Below are 22,990 nucleotides of genomic sequence, written 5' to 3'. Positions count from 1 at the left end.
TGAACTATCAGAAACTTTGCTGTGTGAAATGCTAAATGTTATCAGTAAAAATGAAACATTCCTTTTTTTTTTTTCTTTTTGGCCAGAAGATTCTAAGTGACTTTGACACAGAGAAGTTGTCTTGGTTTCCAAGCCAGGTTCAGAGTTTCACATAAGGAGCTTCTGAACACAAATTCCATGTTTGTCTTAACTTTGTACTTTCTAGGGAAACAAACCTGAGTTCACTGAACAGTTCAGAACAGACTCCTTTATACACAGTGGACTCCTTTATGCAGAGTCCTGCTTTGCTTTGCACCTATCCAAACAATGCTTCATTCAATTTTACCTAAACTCTAGTTTTCCTTAAAATCCTGTAATGGTATATTTTCCTGTTTGGTGAGATGCCCCACAGTTCCTCTGGTATGTGGTCTTCCTCGTTGCAATTTGACCTTCTCAAACTCAAGGTTTGTTTCTGGTGATCTTAGGCTGATTGGGCTAGAATGTGAGTATGGGGTACACGGGTGCTTGATACCATTCCCTCTTGCATATGATTCACATTTTCCGTAAAATTTCCAAGTTCATAAGAAGTCTTCACCCCATGAGAATAGTAGGAGCCATGATAGTGTTTGAGATCTGTGGAAAGCAGAATAATAGCCTCCCTCCCACCCCGCAGCTTAGATTTCCCAGAGGGGGCCAGTGTAATCACGTGGGTCCTTGAAAGCAGAGAAGGGTTCCTGGCTGTGGTTAGAGATGCAACACGACTGGCTTTGAAGATGAAGGGGCCACAAGCCAAGGAATGTAGGCAGCTTCTAGAAGACAGAAAAGGTAAAGAAACGGAGTCTCCTCTAGAACTTCCAGAAAGAAAAGCAGCCCTGTTGATAACTTGATTTTGTCCCAGTGAGACCCATGTCAGAGTTCTGATCTCCAGAGCTGTAAGATAATAAATGTGTGCTGCTTTAAGCCATTACCTTTGTGGTAATTTGATAAAGGCAGTGATAGAAAACAAATCCAAGATCACGCAGAGGGAGTGGACGAAGACAGAAATGAGCCAAGGGTGCCTTGGGGACACCAACACTTTCAAGGAAAAGAGAAAAAGATGGCAGCCCAGGAGGCAGAAGGGGAGGCATCAAATGTAGGGGAGCCAGGAGAGACCCACGAAGGAGAAAGTGGTTCGGAAAATGTAAACTGCTATTTAAGCGAGGGCTGAAGAAGGTTAAATAGTATTAAAATTTTAAAGTGCATGTTATTTCGTTGCATCACTTCCTCTGTGATTCTGGTATTTGCATATAACAAATAGTCCTTTTTACTTGAAATTATCACCTTCTGAGAGTTTGAGAACTTTCACAACCTTGATCCTTGTTATAAACCCATCAAGGTAATATTCAGGTTCCAGAACAGAAGGTTTTACCACATTGTAAGCCAGAAAGAAATGCAGCTATTTTTTATGTGTTAATCCAAATTTTTTGACGCTGGGAGTTGGCCTAAACCAAGAATTACAGCCATCCAGACTGGCCTGACAGTGTAGAGTAGGGACCATTTTAGTGTGACCTCCACTCTGTAGCGTCTGCTTTAAAAACCCACGGTGCCCAAGGTTTCAGCCTGCCTTCCTGCGGTCCTAATCTGCACACTTACAGGCTCCACCCAGACCTACTTGTCCCCCCCAACAATTTAAGGTTCAAAATTACTGCTGCTCATTAATATGTTTACTCTCTACAGATGATCCCAGCTACAAATTTGGAAAATGACAAATTATACCACCTAGGTTACACTGTTGATGGCCCGCACTATCTTAGAGGATATATATATATTTTTTTGAGACAGAGTCTCGCTCTGTCACCCAGGCTAGGGGGCAGTGGTGCAATCTCGGCTCACTGCAGCTTTTACCTCCCAGTTCAAGTGATTCTCGTGCCTCAGCCTCCCGAGTAGCTGGGACTATAGGCCTGCACTACCGTGCTCAGCTAATTTCTGATTTTTAGTAGAGATGGGGTTTCACCTTATTGGCCAGGCTGGTCTCGAACTCCTAGCTTCAAGTTATCCGCCCGCCTCGGCCTCCCAAAGTGCTGGGATTACAGGCTTAAGCCACTGTGCCCAGCCAACGTTTAACTTTCTAAAAGGCAATGTTTACCAATAGAGATGCTGAATTTGTAGACTTTCAGGCTTTAAAACTAGGTGAAGAGTGTGGTGGCTTACGCCTGTAATCCTAGCGCTTTGGAAGGCCAAGGCAGGAGAATCACTTGACACCAGAAGTTGGAGACCAGCCTGGGCAACACAGTGAGACAGTCTCTACTAAAAATAAAATAATTAGTGGGCGTGGTGGTGTGCACCTATAGTCTCAACTACTCAGGAGGCTGAAGTAGGAGGATGGCTTGAGCCCAGGAGTTCGAGGCCGCAGTGAGCTGTGACTGCACCACTGCACTCCAGCCTGGGCAACACAGTGAGACTGTTGGGGGGGAAAGAGGAACGAAGTACTGATACATGCTACCACTTGGATGAACCTTGAAAACATTATGCTCAGTTAAAAAAAAAAAGTTACAGGAGACAACATATTACGATTCTATTCATATGATATTGCAGAATAGGCAAATCTACAGAGACAGAAGTAGACTGGTTGTTGCCTAGGGCTGGGAGTTGGCGGCAGGGGAACTTGGGGGAGATGAGGTATGGGCTTTCTTTTTGGGGTGATGAAAAGGTTCTGGAATTGTGATATTGGTTATACAACCCTATGACTACTATACTAAAAACCACTGAATTGTATACTTTATTTTTAATTTTTATTTATTTATTTATTGAGATAGACTTTTGCACTTGTTGCCCAGGCTGGAGTGCAGTGGTGTGATCTCGGCTCACTGCAACCTCTGCCTCCTGGTTCAAGCGATCCTCCTGCTCTGCCTCCTGAGTAGCTGGGATTACAGGCATGCGCCACCACAGCCCACTAATTTTTTTGTATTTTTAGTAGAGACGGGGTTTCACCGTGTTGGCCAGGCTGGTCTCAAACTCCTGACCTCAGTTGATCCACCTGCCTCAGCCTCCCAAAATGCTGGGATTACAGGCGTGAGCCACCACGCCTGGCCTGTACACTTTATTTTTAAGAGGTAGAGTCTCACTCTGTCACCTACAAGTGCAGCGGCAGGATCATAGCTCACTGCAGCCTCCAACTCCTGGGTTCAAGCGATCCTTCCACCTCAGCCTTCCAAGTAGCTAGGACTACAGGCTCACTCCACTACACCTGGCTTATTTTTTTAATTTTTACTTTTTTGGAGAGCCGGCCTCTTGTTACGTTACCCAGGCTGGTCTCAAACTCCTGGCCTCAAGCAGTTCTCTTACTTTGGCCTCTCAAATCTCTGGGCTTACAGGTGTGAGCCAGTGTGTGTGGCCTGAATCGTACAGTTTAAATGAGTGAATTGTATGGTATGTGAAGTATATATCAATAAAGCTATTAAAATGTTGTAAATAAGTAGGATAAGGAAATTGCCATACTTTTATATTAAAACATTACTTTTTTTTTTTTTTTTTTGAGACAGAGTTTTGTTCTTGTCGCCCAGGCTGGAGTGCAGTGGTGTGCTCGGCCCACTGCAACCTCCACCTCCTGGGTTCAAGTGATTCTCCTGCCTCAGCCTCTCAAGTAGCTAGGATTACAGGCATACACCACCACGCCCGGATAAATTTTGTATTTTTGGTAGAGATGGGGTTTCGCCACGTTGGCCAGGCTGGTCTTGAACTCCTGACCTCAGGTGATCCACCTGCCTTGGTCTCCCAAAGTGCTGGGATTACAGGTGTGAGCCACCTTGCCTGGACTATGTATTTGTTAGAAACCAATCTCACATTCATTTCCCCAAAGCATAAAGGACAGAAACACAGATTTCTGTTTTCTGGGACACTCTTACATCCCCAGATCATTCATCTTCCTGTGTACCTGCAGAACTGTCAAGGGCTCAGTGCAGATCTGCTCCTGTGAATCATGGACCTGCAGGCTTCAGGCCATGGAGCACTTCAATCCTATAGAGCCATGTATTTTTCTTCCCTTAACAATAAATTCTATTTGAAGGTTAAAGAGCACGACAAAAAATTCTTTTTTTTTTTTTTTTTTTCCTGCAGAGAGAGATCCACTCCATTAACATTATCTGAAAGTCATTGGGTAGGGTATTTAGACAAAGCTAGAGTGCCGGGCTGGCCAATCTTAAATGTCAGATGCTTAACTTTTGGGTTCTTGCTGTTTTCTCCCTTTCTTTTGGCCAGGTTCTTTAGCTCTAGGACAAGGGATTAAGTTCCCCACACCTGTCCCCTATATCAAGAGTGGCAGACGGGAAGAGATAAAGAAGCTTCCTGGAGTTCACGCTCCATTTCCTGCTCTGGGGGCTCACATTTAAGATCCCACCCACTCTTGAGTCACTTTATTTCCCTTCTTCATGCATGGCAGGTAGGGCTTGGGTTAGAGTTCTGGGAGCAATTTGAAAATTGCTAGTTGTTATGGTTAAGCTTTGTGTCCCCAACCAAATCTCATCTTGAATTGTAATCCCCAGGTGTCAAGGGACAGACCTGCTGGGAGGTGACTGTATCACCGGGACGGTTTTCCCCATGCTATTCTCATGGCAGTGAGCTCTCACGAGATCTAATGGTTTTATAAGGCAGTTTTCCCTGCTCTTTCTTGCACTTGCTCATTCACCTGCCACCATGTAAGATGTGCCTGTTTCCCCTCTGCCATGATTGTAAGTTTCCTGAGGCCTCCCCCACCATGCGAAAACTGTGAATCAATTAAACCTCTTTCCTTTAGAAATTACCCAGCCTCAGGTAGTATCTTTATACAGTGTGAAAACGGACTAATACACGTCTAGAGGTGAATTTAGAGCAAGCACCAAGAGATACATGCTGAAATAAGTGAGCAACTGAATTAGAAAAACAAGCAAAACTTAAGTAAACTTTTATTTTCAAAATGCTTCAGATACAACAGAAAAAAATGGCAAAGTCTAACAATAATTAACAAACCAGCCCCTGAGCGGCAGAGTGCTCCAGGGATGAGAGGGGCTGGGTATGGAAAGGTGGTTGGGAGACACAACATTTTTCTAGCTTCAGAAAGGGAGCCCAGATCACAGCCTGAACATCATGGCATTGGTTACAGATTCTTTACAAAGGTGTTTACCTGTGGGAAGGAGAAAATCAGAAGTTTAATTTCACATTTTTAACAGAATTTTCAATAGTCCACCCCCAATGCATATGCAGCCAAGCCCATGAGGTTTTTGTGAGGAAAGGAAAATAGGCATGGAGAAGAAATGTGGGCAGGCCAGGGTTATATAGCATCAAGTGGTGGAGCTGGGAATAGAATCCAGTAGTCTCATTTCCCTAGTTTTAGAACGCCTTAGAGAAGAAAGTCAGCTGGCAAGCACATGTTACAAGTCAATTATTTAACAATTATTAGTCCAGCATACTTTAGAGAATAGGGATTATATTTTTAATTTTCACAAGATTCAATAGGCCTTGGAGTGTGAAATGCAACGTGAGATGCAAAGCACAAGACCCATGATATTGAACTTTGAAGCAAAGGCCAGAAAGATAAAAGTACAACAAAGGAAACCACTGGAAAGCAGGAGTTAAAGTCCTTCCCACCTCTCTCATGAGGTCTTCTTGTTTGGTTACTTCCTCAGAAAAATCATCATTGACATCCAACACCAGCACTGGAATGTTCATCAGAGCCTCAAAGTGGAGCCTATAAGAAGCGTGAATGTTTGGGGGACAGAAAAAAAGAAAAGTAACTTGAGTCAAGTTTCACATACTCGCCAAGTCTTTCTTACTCAGAAAACAGATCTAAATTCAACATGACTTTTCAAAGAAACTGCATGTAAACTGCATTTAAAAAAATAAATTCAATAAAGTTGGCTGGAAACAGAAAGGTTGAGGTTTCTCTTCATTCTTGAGAGTGATACGAACGGTCAGAGCACCAAACATTTTAAGTGGACAACAAACCAAGCTTAAAGGGAGGACAGGCAGAAACTAGGAATGCCAACTTAGTAATATTGACAATTTCTCTAACATTTTCAGCCCTTCATGCTGAGCCAACTACCACCATTGATCACAATGTTCAGTCTAGGGAAATGTTAAGAAACAAAGAAAAAGCTGGAGAAATAGAATCTACTAAAAAGGCCCTTGGATTGTAAAGATTATATTCAACATTAAACTTCTTCTGGGCATCTCACTCTTTCGCCCAGGCTGGAGTACAAGTGGTGCGATCTCGGCTCACTGCAACCTTTGCCTCCCAGGTTCAAGTGATTCTCCTGCCTCAGCCTCCCGAGTAGCTGGGATTACAGGCACCTGACACCACACCTGGCTAATTTTTGTATTTTTGGTAGAGACAGGGTTTCACCATGTTGGCCAGGCTGGTCTTGAACTCCTGACCTCAGGTGACTGCCTCAGCCTCCCAAAGTGCTGGGATTACAGGCGTGAGCCACTGCATCCAGCAATATTAAACTTCTGAGTTGGAAAATGCTTGACATTTCCAACCATTTCCAGTATATTCTGAACCTTCCTACAGGGGGCTGCATGCTGAACTTGGTTTTAACTGGCTGTTGGGAGCCAGGTCTCTGTCTGATACATTCTTTTCTCCACTTACTTCGTTGTCTTGTGAATAAGCCAGGCTTCGTGTTGGCCATGCAGCTGCTCTAGATAGGCCAGCTCAATTCCTTTCTCCTCCTCCCTGGCCCTCTGGTACAGTCTCTTCAAACAAACCTAAAAGACAGTCCCCAAGCCTTGATGAGCTCTTTGCTGTTTTGGCTGCTACAATGCAGTCTTCGGGGGCTCTGAGGCTCACCCATAATGTCTATCTTGGGCATTACAAGCCATGCCTTTGCTTCTGCTGTCTTGTTTTCTTATGCAATCAGAGGATCTACACCATTCTTTTCCCATCTCCACCTTAAACCTGCTCTTCCTCTGAAGTATCCTAAGTTGGTTAATGGTGAACATCATCCATCCAGTCATCCAAGCCATGGGCCTGGAATTTTCCTTCTCCCTACTATATCTGGGAAGTCACTCAATTCTCTTTCATCTCTCTAGATGGTTCTCTCCTTGCCTCTCCTCTCACCTCTGCCCTTGTCGGGTCCTCTTTACCTCTTACCTGGATTATGGCAAGAGCCTTCTGATTCTGCCTCCTGGAGGCAGGGAAGTATATGGACAGAGTACAGGCCTTAACGTCAGAAAGTCCAGGAGTAAAGTCCTGCCTTCATCAGGTACTAGCAGTGCAATCCTTGTGGGCTCCTATTTCCTCATTGTCTACCCATCCACAGCTCACTGAGCTAAGTCGTATTGAGCTCCTGGCAAAAGCTGTTCCCTCCTTCCAGTTTGTCCCCTTCACTCCACCCTCCTGTAGTACGGCAATATAATGACATGACTTTCCTTGCTGAAAATACTTCACAGGCTCTTTACCGCCTACAGCCATAGCCCCAGGGTTCAAAGCAGTATGTATGAATAGCATTGCATTTATAAAATGTTAGGTAATTTGAAATATCTCTTTCATGTCATACCAAACATTCACTCAGGAATAGAATGTAAAATTTGCACAGGTCAAAGATAAAACAAAGAAGTGGAAAAACAAGTGAGGCTTGAGACTAACTCTCCTCTCCCACTGCTTTGCAGAGTGTACATAATTCTATTCTGCATTCATCTGGTAGTGAAGTTTGATGCACATTGGCTCAGAAAATGACATCTTCTTTACCTGTCACACAAAGCTACCCCTCCTACTTCTCAACTGCCTTAGCTCTTCCCCTGGACTCACTGCTTTAGCCAGATTTGACCTCTTTCCTGGGGAACAGGCCAGGCTCTTTCACGCCTCAAAATTTTTGCTCCAAATGTTTGTTTTGACTGAATTATCCTCAGTCCTCTCTCTGCTCAACAAGTATTTCATTATTCAATATCATCTGTCGTGGAAGAATAGATGGATTAACCCACTGATTTAGGACTTCCCTTTTTTTTTGAGACAGAGTCTCGCTCTGTTGCCAGGCTGGAGTGCAGTGGCGTGATCTCAGCTCACTGCAACCTCTGCCTCCCAGGTTCAAGCCATTCTCTTGCCTCAGCCTCTCAAGTAGCTGGGACTACAGGCAGGAGCCACCACGCCCAACTAATTTTTTGTATTTTTAGTAGAGATGGGGTTTCACCATGTCGGCCAGGATGGTCTCGATCTCTTGACATCGTGATCTGCCCACCTGGGCCTCTCGAAGTACTGGGATTACAGGTGTGAGCCACTGCACCTGGCCAGGACTTCCCTCTTTCAGTAACTTAAGAAATGAAAACTTAATTTCCAAATGTAGTACACAATAATCCCAAAGACTTGGGAGTCTTTGCTGTTTCCCTCTTACCTTACCTTTTCTCTAAGGAAATAAAATTATAGAAACAAATTTCATTAATGGTCAAAAGGTATATGCACTTGCAATTATATACTGCCAGACTGCCTCCTTAGAGGTTAACCAATTTATATTCCCACCGGAAAGGTAGCTTTAGGGTTTCTAAGCATAGCAAAGCTATCTAATTTTTCTTTCCTAGAAAAAAAATGTCTGATTCGTGAAAATAAATTTTTTTAAAATGTGGCTTTATGTTTCCAAGTACACACACAAAGGCAGAACAATTCTTTTTAGGAAAGTTATTTCTAATTATTCATTCACTGCTTGCAGACAAACATTGACACTAACATTGATCTATTAAAATAAGCTAACATATTTCTATTTACTATTAATTTCTTTAACAGAGCAAATGGATTTCCTGAGAAGTCTAACTCTTAACTGGTGGCAGTATTGAGGGGGGAAAAAAAAAGAAGTCGAAGTAAACTCCTACTATGAGCATTTGGCATAACTCTTGCTTTACTGATATGGTTATAACAAATTCTATTTAAAAAAATCCCGTGCAAACAGTGCTTTAGTCTGGCCCCTCTTCATCTCAGTCCTCATGAGGAAGACACACCTGAATGTGAAAAGGAAAGATAGTGTAGCTACAAGTGGCAGGGGAGAGACCCTTTACTGGTCTTCTTAACCTGTCCCACCCAGGAAGAAGAACTGCTGCTCTGATTGCTTGGAGTCAGAGACAGAAAATGGAAAGTGACTGCTAGTGGGTCTTTTCAATATGCCTCTCAAGCCCAAACCCAGGTAGCATTTGTCCCATGCACCTCCTGCATGCTGTCCCCATGCTGTGCCAGTCCCAGGTAGGGCCTGGCTTTTTGATGTACACTGATCAGCTGCACTCTCTTCTTGATTCCATGGGGCTGGGTAGGAACACTGAGGCCTAGCCATTTCTCTTTTGAGTTTTAAAATTGTCAGCTTGCTTGTTTTTTTAAAAAAATTTTTAGAGATGGGGTCTCCCTATGTTGACCATGCTGGTCTTGAGCTCCTGGCCTCAAGCAATCCTCCCATCTCAGCCTCCCAAAGTGCTGGGATTACAGGCATGAGTGAGTCACCGTGCCCGGCCTGACTTGCTTGCTTTTAAAAAAAAAAAAAAAAATTTATTTATTCATTTATTTGAGACCGGGTCTTGCTTTGTGGCCTAGGCTGAAATGCAGTGGTGTAATCCTGACTCACTGCAGCCTCAATCTCCCAGGCTCAAGTGATATCCCACCTCAGCCTGCTGAGTAGCTGGGAATACAGACACACCACCATGTTTGGCTAATTTTTAAATTTTTTGTAGAGGGCAGGGGGCTCTCACTATGTTGCCCAGATGGGTCTTAAACTCCTGGGCTCAAGCAGTCCTCCCACCTTGGTCTCCCAAAGTGCTGGCATTGCAGGCGTGAGCCACTGCACCCGCCTGGTCCAGTCTGGTCCGGCTTGCTTGCTTTTAGGAAGTTAGGGGGCCGGGTGCGGTGGCTCACGCCTGTAATCCCACCACTTTGGGAGGCTGAGGCGGGCGGATTACATCAGGAGATCGAGACCATCCTGGCTAACATGGTGAAACCCCATCTCTACTAAAAATACAAAAAAAAATTAGCTGGGCGTGGTGGCAGGCGCCTGTAGTCCCAGCTACTCGGGAGGCTGAGGCAGGAGAATGGCGTGAACCCGGGAGGTGGAGCTTGCAGTGAGCAGAGATTGTGCCACTCTAGCCTGGGCAACAGAGCAAAACTCCGTCTCAAAAAAAAAAAAAAAAAGAAAAAAGAAAAAAAAGAAGTTAGGGAAGAATAGGTAGAAAGGAGCAGAAGGACCTACGAAGTCCATTTGACATGCTTGAAACTCAGTATTTATGAGGGCTCTGAACTGGAAGATTGGGCACTTGCACAGCTTTTTACATAGTGACATGTCAACTTCTACTCTGCTCTTCCCTTGGGCAGTTACCTCTGAATTTTTCTTTTCTGCCATTAAGTTGCAATAATCCTTCAACTCTTCTCATTCTACTCCAGCTGAAATATTTCAATTAGCCTCTCCAAAAGGGTGGATCTGCCCCCAAGTGATGACGATGATGATGATGATGATAATCACCATCATCATTATCATCACCATTTGCTATGGTTTGAGTGTATCCCCAGAATTCATGTGTTGGAAATTTGTTCCTTAGTGTGGTAGTGCTGAGAGGTGGGGCCTTTAAGAGGTGATTAGGTTGTTAAGACAGATTAATGCCACTCTCTTGGGACTGGGTTAATTCTCGCTGGAGTGAGTTCTCACTCTCGTGGGATTGGACCAGTTGCCATGACAGCAGGATGTTATAAAGCAAGGCTGCTCCTCCTGTCTTGCCTCTTTTGCACATGCCTGCTCCCTTCCACCTCATCATATGATGAGGCAGCAGGAGGTCCTCAATGGAAGTTAAGGCTGCCCAATTTGGACTTCCCAGTCTCCATAACTGTGAGCCAAAATAAGCCTCTTTATAAATTAACCAGTTTCAGGCATTCTGTTACAAGGTCATTCAGAGTGCACAAAGAAGAAAAGCAATTAAGACTTTCTTGTTCTCCTTGCTGGGTCCAACTTCTACTCCCCAGAAACAAGAGCCTCTTCAGCTGGCCCAAGTAGCCCCATTTTACTCCCAGGAATGAGTCAGCCCACTTCCTGTCTCACTCCTCCCCAATGCTGGCTTCATGGCACTGAGCTGAATGTGCTGAAGTTCCGTTCTCTTGGAAAAGGTTAAGTCAGCATTCTCACTTCTAATGCTTAGCTCCTCCTGAGAACCTCCTGCTTCTTTCAGTCCAGCCATCCCAAAACTCCCATAGGAAACCTGTCACCTCTTCAAATTCTAACCAGGATCTTTACTCAATCCAACCTCACAGCACTCTCACTCCTCTCTGGCCCAGGTCACAAGCCTTCCTGGGGCTCAGGACTTCTCTCCCAACTTGAACCCTACACTTTGACACTTCAAACTGTCCTCTTTGAGAGGGGACTCCTCTCTCCACAATCGCTGACACTAATCTCTACCCCTAAAGTATAATCCCCTTCTTCTATTTCGGCTCTCAGGCAATGAAGACTATTGAAAGAAGTCACATAAACATGACCCACCTGGTCAACTTGCAATCAATGCATCTAACTTTAGTGTGGTTCTTTCCATGGAAGATTATTAGCCCTCTGGCCTCACTGAATCTTTAGTTCAGTTTTATTTTATTTTAGAAACAAGTTCTCACTCTGTCACCTGGGCTGGAGTATAGTGGCATGATCACAGCTCACTGTAGCCTCGAGCTCCTGGACTTAGGTGACCCTCCTGTCTCACCTCCCCAATAGCTAAAACCACAGGCACACATAACCACACTCGGCTAATTTTTAAACATTTTTGTAGAGATGGAGTCACACTATATTGCCCAGGCTGGTCTTGAACTCCTGGCCTCAAGTGATCCTCCCATGCCAGCCTCCCAAAGTGCTGGGATTGTAGGCATAAGCCACCGCACTGGCCCAGTTTCATTTTCAACTTTAACCCTTATTTATTTCTGTAGAATCTCTTATTCCCTCCTACGATCTAGCTTTTGCCTCAAAATGTCCAGAAACTCTCAACACAAAGATCCCCAATATCTGGTCCCAGTCACATTCAAGGGCCTTTTTTCCTGGTTGCCACCTTCTTAAGGCAAGACCCTTCTTTCCAGTCCTCTCCTCGTTGGCTGGTGTGAGGCTCTGTGATGGGAGCTCTCCCACTCATCCTCTGGTTCTGCTCAGTCTGTTCTCGGCTCCTTTCTGCCCACAAGTCTCAGTTCCATCTCTAAAAAGCATAGCCTCTAGCTTGGAGACAGCTTTCCTTCCTTCTAACAGTATGTGGTATATCTGGCATTTGACTATATATTGGATGTATGTCTCAAAAGCTGAGAGCGCTACATCTCTAAAAAAAAAAAAAACTCACCTTGACTCAGAATCCCACTCCAGAAGAGCCCTTAGAGATCATCTAGACTGAGCCAGTGGATTTTACAGGCAAGGATCTCTCCAGTGGAAAGGTCTCCAGGGGCTGCCCAAGGTCACTACCAGTCAGCAGAAGCCACAGCTCACTTCTGTCTCCAGAGACTCTGGTGCTCCTGCCATGACATCATCCTACTGCATGTAAGATGGCACCAGCCAGAGAGTCACAGAATGGAACTACTATAGTCCATCCTGCCTTCCCAATGGCATCACGGTTCAAAAAAGGGCTATAAATTAGGGCAGTATTATGATGAGGTGAGAAAATTCTCCTTCTCTTCCTCCTCACATCTTATTAAGGAAACCATTGAGACTACACACTCTGATGACCCAGTCAGAGTGAAGGAGCTGACGCAAGTGGCTACAGGTCAGAGCGTCCCACCTGCAAACCCTAAGCGTCATCATAAAGATGACATTCGATTTGCTCTGTTGTTGCTACATCAACAGCGATCCTTTTATGCATAGTCAATGGCTTTAGCACTCTGCTACACGAAGCCAGTGGGGAACAGGGTGCTCAACGCTGGGACAGGAGGGTGTCCCCCACTGCTCTCCGTGCTGCAGGTAATGTCTACGCTCTAATCTCTCCAACCAGAAAATCAGGGGCTTGGAGAATGTCACTTCTTCGGTTTCATATGGCCCTAAAGTCTAAGGCTTTAGGTTCAGTGTTACCTGGGGAGAAGCCTGGAGGTAGATGAAGCCATGTAATGTGATCCGGCTGGCAAACTCCCACAGGAGAAAAGAATGCCAGTCCTGATAGATATGCCACTCGATGTCACTGAGGGAACCATTTTCAAAAAGATTCTTTGCAAAGATATACCTGGTTGGAAGTGGGATGGGAATGGGGAGGGCAGGAGAATGGGAAATGGAATGAAAGGTACGAGAGAGAGAGAGAAGCAGAAAAATCAATAACCAACTTGTTCCATGTCTGTTCAAATCACTTAACCTTTCTAGCTCCTCATCAATCCTTAAGAAATCTGAATTCTTAACCCATATATCCCTCCCTGCTCAATACTAAGATGGGAAATAGGATCTAGACTTTGGAGGCTGAAATCACAGCTTTCCAGATGGATTGATTCACTGGAAGAAAAGAGACAGAAGATAGTATCATTGGTCCCTAACAATTTTCTCTGCTAGAAACCAGTCAGAACATACAGCAAATATATGTAAACTTGAACTTTTGAGATTTCCTTATTATTATTATAGCAAGGCCCAAAACAAATCAACAAGTGAATCCAGTATAAATCCACCCACTAAATTTCATACAAGGACTGAGAGCTTCTAAGTCTCTAGGCTACTGAGCCATCCTTTTGTTTAGTTGAGACATGCAGAAGAAATAGTATTTATGTGGTGTCCTCTATGGAGCAGAAAATGCATTTCCTACTAATTTCAGTATTACTAAGAAAGCAGACTCTCCTGCAAAATGCATTATGAGCTCCTGCTTGCTTGCTTCCTCTGCTGCTGAGCTTCTAGTTCAGATAAAAGAAAGCTAAAGCTAAAAATCAAACCAGCTTTGCCCGCTGCTTATTTCTACAACCAAAAGAGCATCTGGTAAACAGGAAATCAGAGCTAAACATAAACCATGGCTTCAGACAAACCAGGGGTCAATTCTGCTTTCAAACCTCAGGCATTTTAATACAAAACACAATTTGCATCCTAAACAAGGGACTCCAGTTTTCAAGGCAATGCTCAGCAACTGGCCACTTCGGAGAAAATAAAATTCAGAACCCTTGTGTATGATGGCTCAGGAAAGTACAGACTGCAAGGCTGTGAGTGTCACCATTAAGAGAACACCTTCCAGAATAACATTCCAGGGTCTGATACTGGCTGAAACATTCACTAGCTATGTAACCTCAGGCAAGTCACCTAAATCCTCTCAGCCCGTTATGATGATGTCTTGTAATAATCCTCACAAAGTGCTTAGAAGAGTGACTGGCACATAGTATTCTAGATATCTTAGTTATTATTATAACTGCTTTTTGTTAGGCTATGAAGAAGCTAACTTAGAAACTCCAAAAGTAAACTTTCCCAGTCTGGAATGGTTTAGCCAGTCTAGTTGATGAGAACAAATAAAAGGGTAACATTTTAAACTCAAAATGTTTTTGAGTTCTTCACAGATAACTAAAAGATGAAATTAAGATCCTGTAAAGTGGCCATGCACTGTGGCTCACACCTGTAATCCCAGCACTTTTGGAGGCTGAGGCGGGCGGATCACCTGAGGCCGGGAGTTTGAGACCAGCCTGGCCAACATGGTGAAACCCTGTCTCTACTAAAAACACAAAAATTAGCCAGGCATGATGGCGTGTCCCTGTAATCCCAGCTACTCAGGAGACTGAGGCACAAGAATTGCTTGAACCCAGGAGGCAGAGGTTGCACTGAGCCGAGATTATACCACTGCACTCCAGCCTGGGCGACAGAGCGAGACTCTGTCTTAAAACAAAAAGGATCTTATAAAGAGAAATTAAAGATTTGCTAATAAGCCCTATGAAAGGGGTTCTTGGCTTTCTTGAGAAAGAGCACTTCCTTTATTTCTTCAAAGCTTGTGGTGGTGATGGGGTGAGGGGTAGAAGGGTGTGGTGCTGAGTGGGAGGGAAGTACTGCAGACTGAATGCAGGGGCTGCAGGACAGAACAGGGCATAAGGATCTAGGAGTCAGGGCCTCTGCTCTAAAACCATATGCTAATGTTTCCTTTAACTCAAACAGAAAAGACTAAGATTTCTTCCTCCCTATAATCAACTCTCCCAGATAACCTGTGTTCCTCCTTTGGAACAAATATCACACATGTGAGCATGTGTTCAGTCCCTGTTAGGCAGGGACTGGGTCTGCCTTATTCACTGCTACAGCCCCAGGGCAGGCCTTGGTGCTTCAACACAGGAGGCATCCAATAAATCTGTGCGAGTGAACAAAGTCTAAATTACCCTCGGGATTAGAACTTGTGATTAGTTTTCCTTTCTGTCTCAAAAATGCCCTCACTGAAGATAGCACCTGGAATGTTGTATGCCCATAGTGTAATCAATTCTTACCTCTTCCTTTACAAGCAAAGGTTAAGATCCATGCAGCTTCTTAATGCACTTCTAATTAACAAAGTGTTTCTACTTCTCTATTTTCCTCTGAGGGTCTCACACACCTACTTCATGAAGGGGCTAGAAATAAAGACTGTCTATGTTCCCAAGCAACCCATGTGGTTAATGTAATTCAACTTCTGAGTCCAAGAGGCATGGCTTGGGAGAGAACAGAGGAAAACAGGCAGGTGGCATACCCAACAGCTGAAAAAGAAGTAAAACCTATAGCCCAGCCATTTGTAATTCACATATTTAGCTTTTATAAAAAGTAGGCTCTCTCGGGGTACGTAAACAAGGAACGGATAGCCTATAGGGTTTGTTTTACATATCTTCCATGATTTTAGGGTAAAGTCAGAAAAATCACTTGTCATTCACAAATGTATCCTTATTTTTTTTCTTCTAGGAGGCTTTCTGGAAGTACTAAGAAATAGAACTAGTTTGTCTAATTTGGAATTAAAAGAGTAACCAACTGAGTGTCTTCAGCAGTGACGATGAAAATGTACCGCTTCCCATTTTGATAATTCAAAGAGCCTTAAGAAAGATCGTTTTGCTTGAAAGCACCATTTCATACTGACACTGGTCATTCATAGGCTTCAGATAAGAAAAACTCCAGCAGGGTCCAGATCAAGCCATCCTGACTTTGTCTCTAGGCGGCTTAACCTTAAGTCACAGCCTGGTCTCTGCAGCAGAGCCAGGCATTCCGGAGCCTGCATGGCCTAGCTCTTCTGGAGCAGATGGGCTCACTTCCCAGGGTGCTGCTAGCTTGCATTCAAAGTGACTTCACATCTCACTCCCTCAGGTGGTCAGGTGGTCAGGATGATGCCCATCCCTGATCTGACACAGGCACTGATGTCCACTAGACTCTGGCCAGCAAGAAGCCCTCTCACAGAAGAAAGGGTCAAAAAGGGCTAAATCTGAGACAGAAGCCAGTTTCTCAGATGTGCTATTTCTGCCTAAGTATCCTTTCTTGAAGAATAAAAAAAAAAAGGCTGAAAATATCTCTTACATCATTTTTAGGAACACAAATTTTAATTTCGTCTGCTTTTTTCTTAAAGGGGATAACCAACCACTGAATCATTTGATTTCTTAGAATATACACTGCTACTTAAGTGTCTATTCTGTGCCTTTTAGCATGTGATGGTTACATTAGGTGGCTACCAGCTTGCTCCATGCCAGAGAATAAGGAAACATAAGGTAATCAGTAGCAATGTAAGAAATTCAAAGCATTCAGTTGATGAAAAACCCAATTTGCTTTTTTGACATAGATGACAATCTGGTAGAAGTACAACTCTGGACAAATGTGTATAGTGTTGTCTTTAAAAAAGAAGACAATTTTTCGAAGTATAATTATCAGTGACCATAGCAGTGTAGGATCTGTGCAAGATCAAACAGGCAGCACTGGGCATGGGGCTTGTGACTGGTGGAGGGCTTGGCATTTTACCTGTCACTGTACACAGACCTCTCAAAGATCTGTACTGGCTTCCTGGCCTGTAAGAGTTTCTCAGGGAAGGGCTCCAGCTGTACTTTCAGGCGGCTCAAAAAGGAAAATGTCTGGAATGTGTAGGACCATCGTGCTGGCTCCCGGTACATCATATCCAGCAAGTTTCCAAGACTTTGGGCAGTGCAGGCCTAGAGGGCGATGAAAAAAAGAAGAAAATTTCCTAGAAAGCATATTTAATCCATGGGGTACACCCCTTCACACACACCCCTACCTCCCCAAACAGGTTTAATAATAATGAAAGAAGGAATTACAAAAGTTTCCTTCCACCAAAAAGGTAGAATCAGATCCCCAGCTTAGTCAAAATTTCATAATCAGGGATGAGATTTTCCTACCTGTTAAACAAGACTCTCTAAAGGGAGATGACATGCCACTTCAATATAACAAAAGCAGAGGAAGAACCATATATAGAATTAACACGATCACTGATTGAGGGATTTGTGAAGTCTGTCTGGGGAGCAGTTAACGTCAACAACCATCTAAAATTTAACTCTGAATCAAATCTTTCCACTATAACACTATGTTGCCTCTCTTTTGAGCTTCCATCTGTAGTTATTTGTCTATAAAATGTCAAGGCAAACCAGAAAGCAACTGCTTATTTGAAAATCCAACCAATCAACCACGAAATAGAATTTTATCTTTCATATAAGGAGTACAATTTGTTTGTTAAAACAAAACCCTACTTAATTCTAGAGACTTTATGAAACATAATTAAAACGTTTCACTTACTCGGCATGTGCAAGTGGGCACAAGTGTGGGATGTTCGGCAGCCCCGGATTCTTTTTTTTTTTTTTTTTTTGAGACAGAGTCTCACTCTGCCACGCAGGCTGGAGTGCAGTGGCGCGATCTCAGCTCATTGCAACCTCCCGGCTCACTGCCACCTCCGCCCTCTTCCCCACCCCAGCCGAGTTCAAGTGATTCTCCTGCCTCAGCTTCCTGAGTGGCTGGGATCACAGGCGCCCGCCACCACGACAAGCTAATTTTTGTATTTTTAGTAGAGACGGGGTTTCACCATGTTGGCCAGGCTGGTCTCGAACTCCTGCCCTCCCAAAGTGCTGGAATTACAGGTGTGAGCCACCATGCCCAGCCCCAGATTCTTTTCTGGATCTGCCATTGACTCAACAATGCAAAAGTGAGTTTTGTGTACAGAAGCACTTTGGATCTGTATTTTTCATTCAATCGCCATTAACTGAAGGCCTGTGTGGATGAGGCGCTATATGGACAGGGTACCGTAAGGGTATAGAAAAAGGAATTAACATTTATTTCAACCTTTACTGTGGTATGTTACCTCATTTAATCTTCAAAACAGCTTCATGAGGTAGGTACTGTTGTAACGCCCATTTTCCAGAGGAGAAAATCCACTCAGAGGTTAAGTAACTTACTTGTGCAAGGTTTCATGGTGAGTAAATGTTGAAGGGACTCAAACCTGGCTTCTTCTAACCTCATCATTCCAACACCCTCCATCTAAAGGTGAACAAGACAGTTCCTGAACTCAAAGAGCTCACAATGCAAAAAGGAAGAGGGTGACAAGGATATACAAAGCTGGAATGTAAGGCAGAACATGTGATGAAGGGACAATTACTGATGGTGGAAGGAATCTCAGGGAGTTTCTGAAAGAAAGTGGCATTAAGCTAGGAAGTAATTGATGAGTAGAATTCTCACAGATGGAAATGGAGATTAAGAAGACTGTACTTCAGGTAGAGACAACAGTACCGAAGGAGAAAGAAGATTAAACAACAGTAAGAAGTCCAATTTGGCTAAATAGCACTATTAGATTCCAAAGAAGGGTCTTTGCCCTTTGAAAGGCTTCAGCAGGAACAACACATATAGAGCAGAGTGGACCAAAAAAACATTTAATTAACTCGGAGGTGTTTTCGGGATTTCCCTCCTTCTGACCCCCCAAGCCCACACATACCAGCATCACACATGGCCCCTGACTAAGAGCTGGAGGTAGAAGTAGGAGGACAAATTTGAGTCTCCTATAGTCTCTGTGGTGTCACTAGAGATGGTAGGGAGCAGCCTTGGGCCTGTAGCACAATTCACACACTGTATGTGGAGCAGAGTGCTGTGCTGGCAGATGCAGTAGGTTGACTGGTGGGTTCTGTTGCACCCAGTGGGCTTTGGGCTATCAAAGAGAGACTCTTCTGGAGCGAAAAATGTAAAAAAAGCCAACACAATTTTTGAAAGAACCCATCTCAGCTACAGAACAAATGCAAACATCCTTCCAAAAATATAAGCAAACAGAAGAACAATAACTGGACACAAACATACTTAGCAATTCAAAAGGAGAGGACTAGTCTCTGTGCTCAGACAGGGCTGTTGTCAGAAACAGGAGAAAACAAAAGATACTGCCTTGCTGATAAAACAAGAATAGGCTATCATAAAAAGGAGCAATAAGAAAATAACTTTCTTAGAGGTGAAAAATGTAATTGCCAAAGTAAAACACCCAATGAAGATAATGAAGACGGTAACCAGCAGGCTGTACAATGCAGTAAACCTAATAGTGAATTAGAAGATCCTTACAGAGTATCAGTTTAAGGGCTAGGTATGGGGGCTCGCACCTATAACCCAAGCACTTTGGGAGGCCAAGGCAGGAGGACTGCTTGAGGCCAAGAGTTCAAGACCAACTTGGGCAACACAGCGACACTCTGTCTCTACAAAAAAATTTAAAAGTTACCTGGGCATAGTGGTGCATGCCTGTAGTCCCAGCTACTCTGGAGGCTGAGATGGGAAGATCTGCTTGAACCCAGGAGTTCAGTGCTACAGTGAGCTATACACTTGATCTTAGCCAAAAGGCTGAGAAGCAATGCTGCAGTGAGCTATAATAGGGCCACTGCATTCCAGCCTGGGTGACAGAGTGAGACTCTCTAAAAAAAAAAGAAAAGAGTATCAGCTTAAGAAATTCTCCCTAGGGGCTGGACATGGTGGCTCATGCCTGTAATCCCAGCACTTTGGGAGGCCAAGGCGGGTGAATCGCCTGAGGTCAAGAGTTCGAGACCAGTCTGGCCAACATGGTGAAAGCCTGTCTATAAAAATACAAAATTAGCCGGGCATGGTGGCATGCCTGTAATCCCAGTTACTTGGGAGGCTGAGGCAGGAGAATCGCTTGAACCTGGGAGGCGGAGGTTACAGTGAGCTGAGATCATACCATTGCACTCCAGCCTGGGCAACAGGAGCGAAACTCCACCTTTAAAAAAAAAAAAAAAAACCTGAATAACTGAGGCAGAAAACAGTTGTCCAATAATGATTCCCCTCAAACAGCACTGAATCCATATAATCTTAAAGATGATTTCTATCATACCTTCAAGGAATAGATCATTTCTATGCTAGAAAAGATGCAAAATTTCTCATTTTCATAACATTGACAGTAAAACGTGTCACAAACTACACATGGGCCAGGCATCACAGCTCACACCTGTGATCCCAACACCTTGGGAGTCTGAGGTGGAAGGGTCGCTTGAGCCCAGAAGTTCGAGACCAGCCTGGGGAGCAAAGTGAGACCCTACCTCTACAAAAAAAAAAAAAATTTTTTTTAAGTAGATGGGGACAGTGGTATGCACCTATAGTCCCAACTCACCAAGAGACTGAGGTGGGAAGATACCTGAGTCCAGGACTTCAAGGCTGCAGTGAGCTATGATCATGCCACTGCACTCCAGCCTGGGTGACAGAGGAAGACCCTGCCTAAAAAGAACCCAAAAGTCAAAACAAACAAAAATCACCATACACATAAATAATAATACCAACCAACTGTATAAATAAATATACATGCAAAATTCCAAACAACACATTACCAAATTAATGGAATAGTACATCATGACCAAAAAAAAGTTCATTCTAGAAATGTGAGGATGGTACCATTATTAAATCTATCACTAATACTAAGAGATTAAAAAAGAAAAACCCCTTGTTTATCTCACTAGATGCTAAAGTGTTTTTTGATGGAAATTCAACATTTGATCGTGATAAAAACAGTTACTATTCTAGTAACAAAAGGGTACATCTACCACATGGTCTATTGAAATGAATAACAAACACTAAACTTAACTGATATATTAGAGGCAGTTTCATTAATGACAGAACAAGATAAGGAAACTACCCTCACTGCTATTAGTTTATATGGCTTTGGAAGTTCTACCCAATGAAAGAAAACAAGAAAATAGAAATGTGGTACAGATATTAGAAAACTCTTCCAAATGATTACTATTTAGAGACAACTATTATTTTCCAAAACTCCAAGCAAATAAAAAAAAATATGAGAAATTAAGTCATATAAGATAAATATAACAATCAACTGTTTTCCATTAAAACAGCAATAACTAGTTTCAGAAGATGATGTGGAAAAAAGATCCCAGTCACAATAAAAACAAAATATATATTCTGCTCAGGAATAAACAAGAATACTACTGGATAAGTAGATAACCATTTGTGAAAAAATTAAAGTCCTATAACTTGTAAAGCCACATAAAACATAAAACCACAAAAGCAACACAAAGAAATAGATTATTTTTATACTCTTGGGCTACAATTTTAACATCAAAGGTGCTAACTATGAGGAAAAAGAAGGACAGGTTACACTACATAAAAACTGAAATGTATTATATTGTAAAAATATATTATATACCAAGATAAAAGAAAAATGACATGGCCGGGTGCAGTGGCTCACGCCTGTTATCTCAGCACTTTGGGAGGCCAATTCAGGCACATTACCTGAGGTCAGGAGCTCCAGACCAGCCTGGCCAACATGGTGAAACCCCATCTCTACTAAATATACAATAATTAGCTGGGTGTGGTGGCAGGCACCTGTAATCCCAGCTACTCAGGAGGCTGAGGGAGTGAGAACTGCTTGAACTCGGGAGGCAGAGGTTGTGCTGAGCCAAGATCACACCACTGGACTACAGCCTGGGCGACAGGGCGAGACTCTGTCTCAAAAAAAAAAGAAATGAAAAATGACAAACAAATATATGACAGAGTTAATATACTTAACATACAATGAGTTTTTATGAAGCCATTACACAAAGATGAAGATCTCAATAGAAAAAAACAAGGCAAGGGGTTTGGACAGGCAATTCACTAAAAAATAAAAAGATACACAAAGCATGGCTTTATATTAAAAAACAAACAGTATAGCTACAATGATATTCATCATTGCAACACTGCTTATAATAGGAAGAAATTAGAAAACTAAATATTCAAAATAGAGGACTGGATAACTAAATGATAATATTCATATTATGCAGTACACTACAACCATTAAAATGACATTACTGTGAAAGGGAGATCTTGTCTATTAAGTGACATACAGGTGGCAATCAAAATTTTTGTTTCAAAAAGCAAATGTATATATATTTTATACATTTATGTAAGTATATGTAAATCTATACATTTTTTCTGTAGAAAAATGTCCATTTTACTTCTGAATAATGGGATTACAGGATGATTAGTTATCTATTGCTGCCTAACAAATTATGCCAAAATTCAGTGGCTTAAACAAAAACATTCATTATCTCAGTTTCTATGGGGCAGGAATTTGGGAAGGAGCTTAGCAGGGTGGCTGGGCTTCAGGGTTTCTCATGAAGTTTCAGTCAAGATGTTGGCTGAGGCTACAGTTGTATGAAGGCTTGACTGTGGCTGAAAGATCCAATTTCAAAAAGACATGTACCTGTTCACAAGAGGCCTCAGTTCCTTCCGTGTGGCCCCCTTGAAAAGACTGCTTCCTGACATGGCAGCTGGCTTCCCCCAGAACAAGATGGAAGCTACAGTGTCTCTTATGACCTACCCTAGAAAGGTATTTCTTATTTTTGCTACTATTTACTAGAAACAAATCACAAAGTCCAGCTGCATTCAAGGCAAGAATTACGCTCTACTTCTAGAAGGGAGGAATACCAAACAATTGTGAACATGCAATCATGTGCCACTTAACAACAGGAATATGTTCTGAGAAATTGTCGTTAGACAATTTTGTCACTGTGCGACCATCAGAGAATGTACTCACACACACCTAGATGAGATAGCCTGCTACACACCTAGGCTATATGATACACCCTATTGCTCCTAGGCTACAAAGCTGTATCACATGCTACTGTATTGAATACTGTAGGCAATTGTAACACAATGGTAAGTATTTGTGTATCTAAACA

General features: G+C 43.0%; 1 protein-coding gene across 12 annotated transcripts in view; it reads right to left on the bottom strand.

Annotated features, from left to right (window-relative positions):
* Positions 1-4,881: 4,881 nt before the first annotated feature.
* The window catches only part of DGUOK (deoxyguanosine kinase), a 31,969-nt gene continuing 13,860 nt past the window's right edge, over positions 4,882-22,990 (bottom strand). For 5 of the 12 annotated variants that reach the window (XM_063617537.1, XM_055243746.2, XM_055243752.2 and 2 more), the window contains 5 exons: positions 16,797-16,984; positions 12,966-13,113; positions 6,581-6,696; positions 5,581-5,680; positions 4,882-5,116 (listed from right to left, as the gene is read on the bottom strand). In XM_063617537.1, coding sequence (XP_063473607.1) covers positions 5,090-5,116; positions 5,581-5,680; positions 6,581-6,696; positions 12,966-13,113; positions 16,797-16,984 — 579 coding nt within the window. In that variant the 3' untranslated portion in view covers positions 4,882-5,089. Of the gene's footprint in view, positions 5,117-5,580; positions 5,681-6,580; positions 6,697-12,965; positions 13,114-16,796; positions 16,985-17,582; positions 17,859-19,530; positions 19,716-20,430; positions 20,535-22,990 lie in introns of those variants that run through there. The other 7 variants (XM_063617538.1, XM_063617536.1, XM_055243751.2 and 4 more) reach the window with 6 other exon arrangements.

Source organism: Symphalangus syndactylus, chromosome 14 (assembly GCF_028878055.3).
Source record: "Symphalangus syndactylus isolate Jambi chromosome 14, NHGRI_mSymSyn1-v2.1_pri, whole genome shotgun sequence".
Lineage (NCBI taxonomy): Eukaryota > Metazoa > Chordata > Mammalia > Primates > Hylobatidae > Symphalangus > Symphalangus syndactylus.
This window is presented reverse-complemented; position numbering and strand designations above follow the sequence as displayed.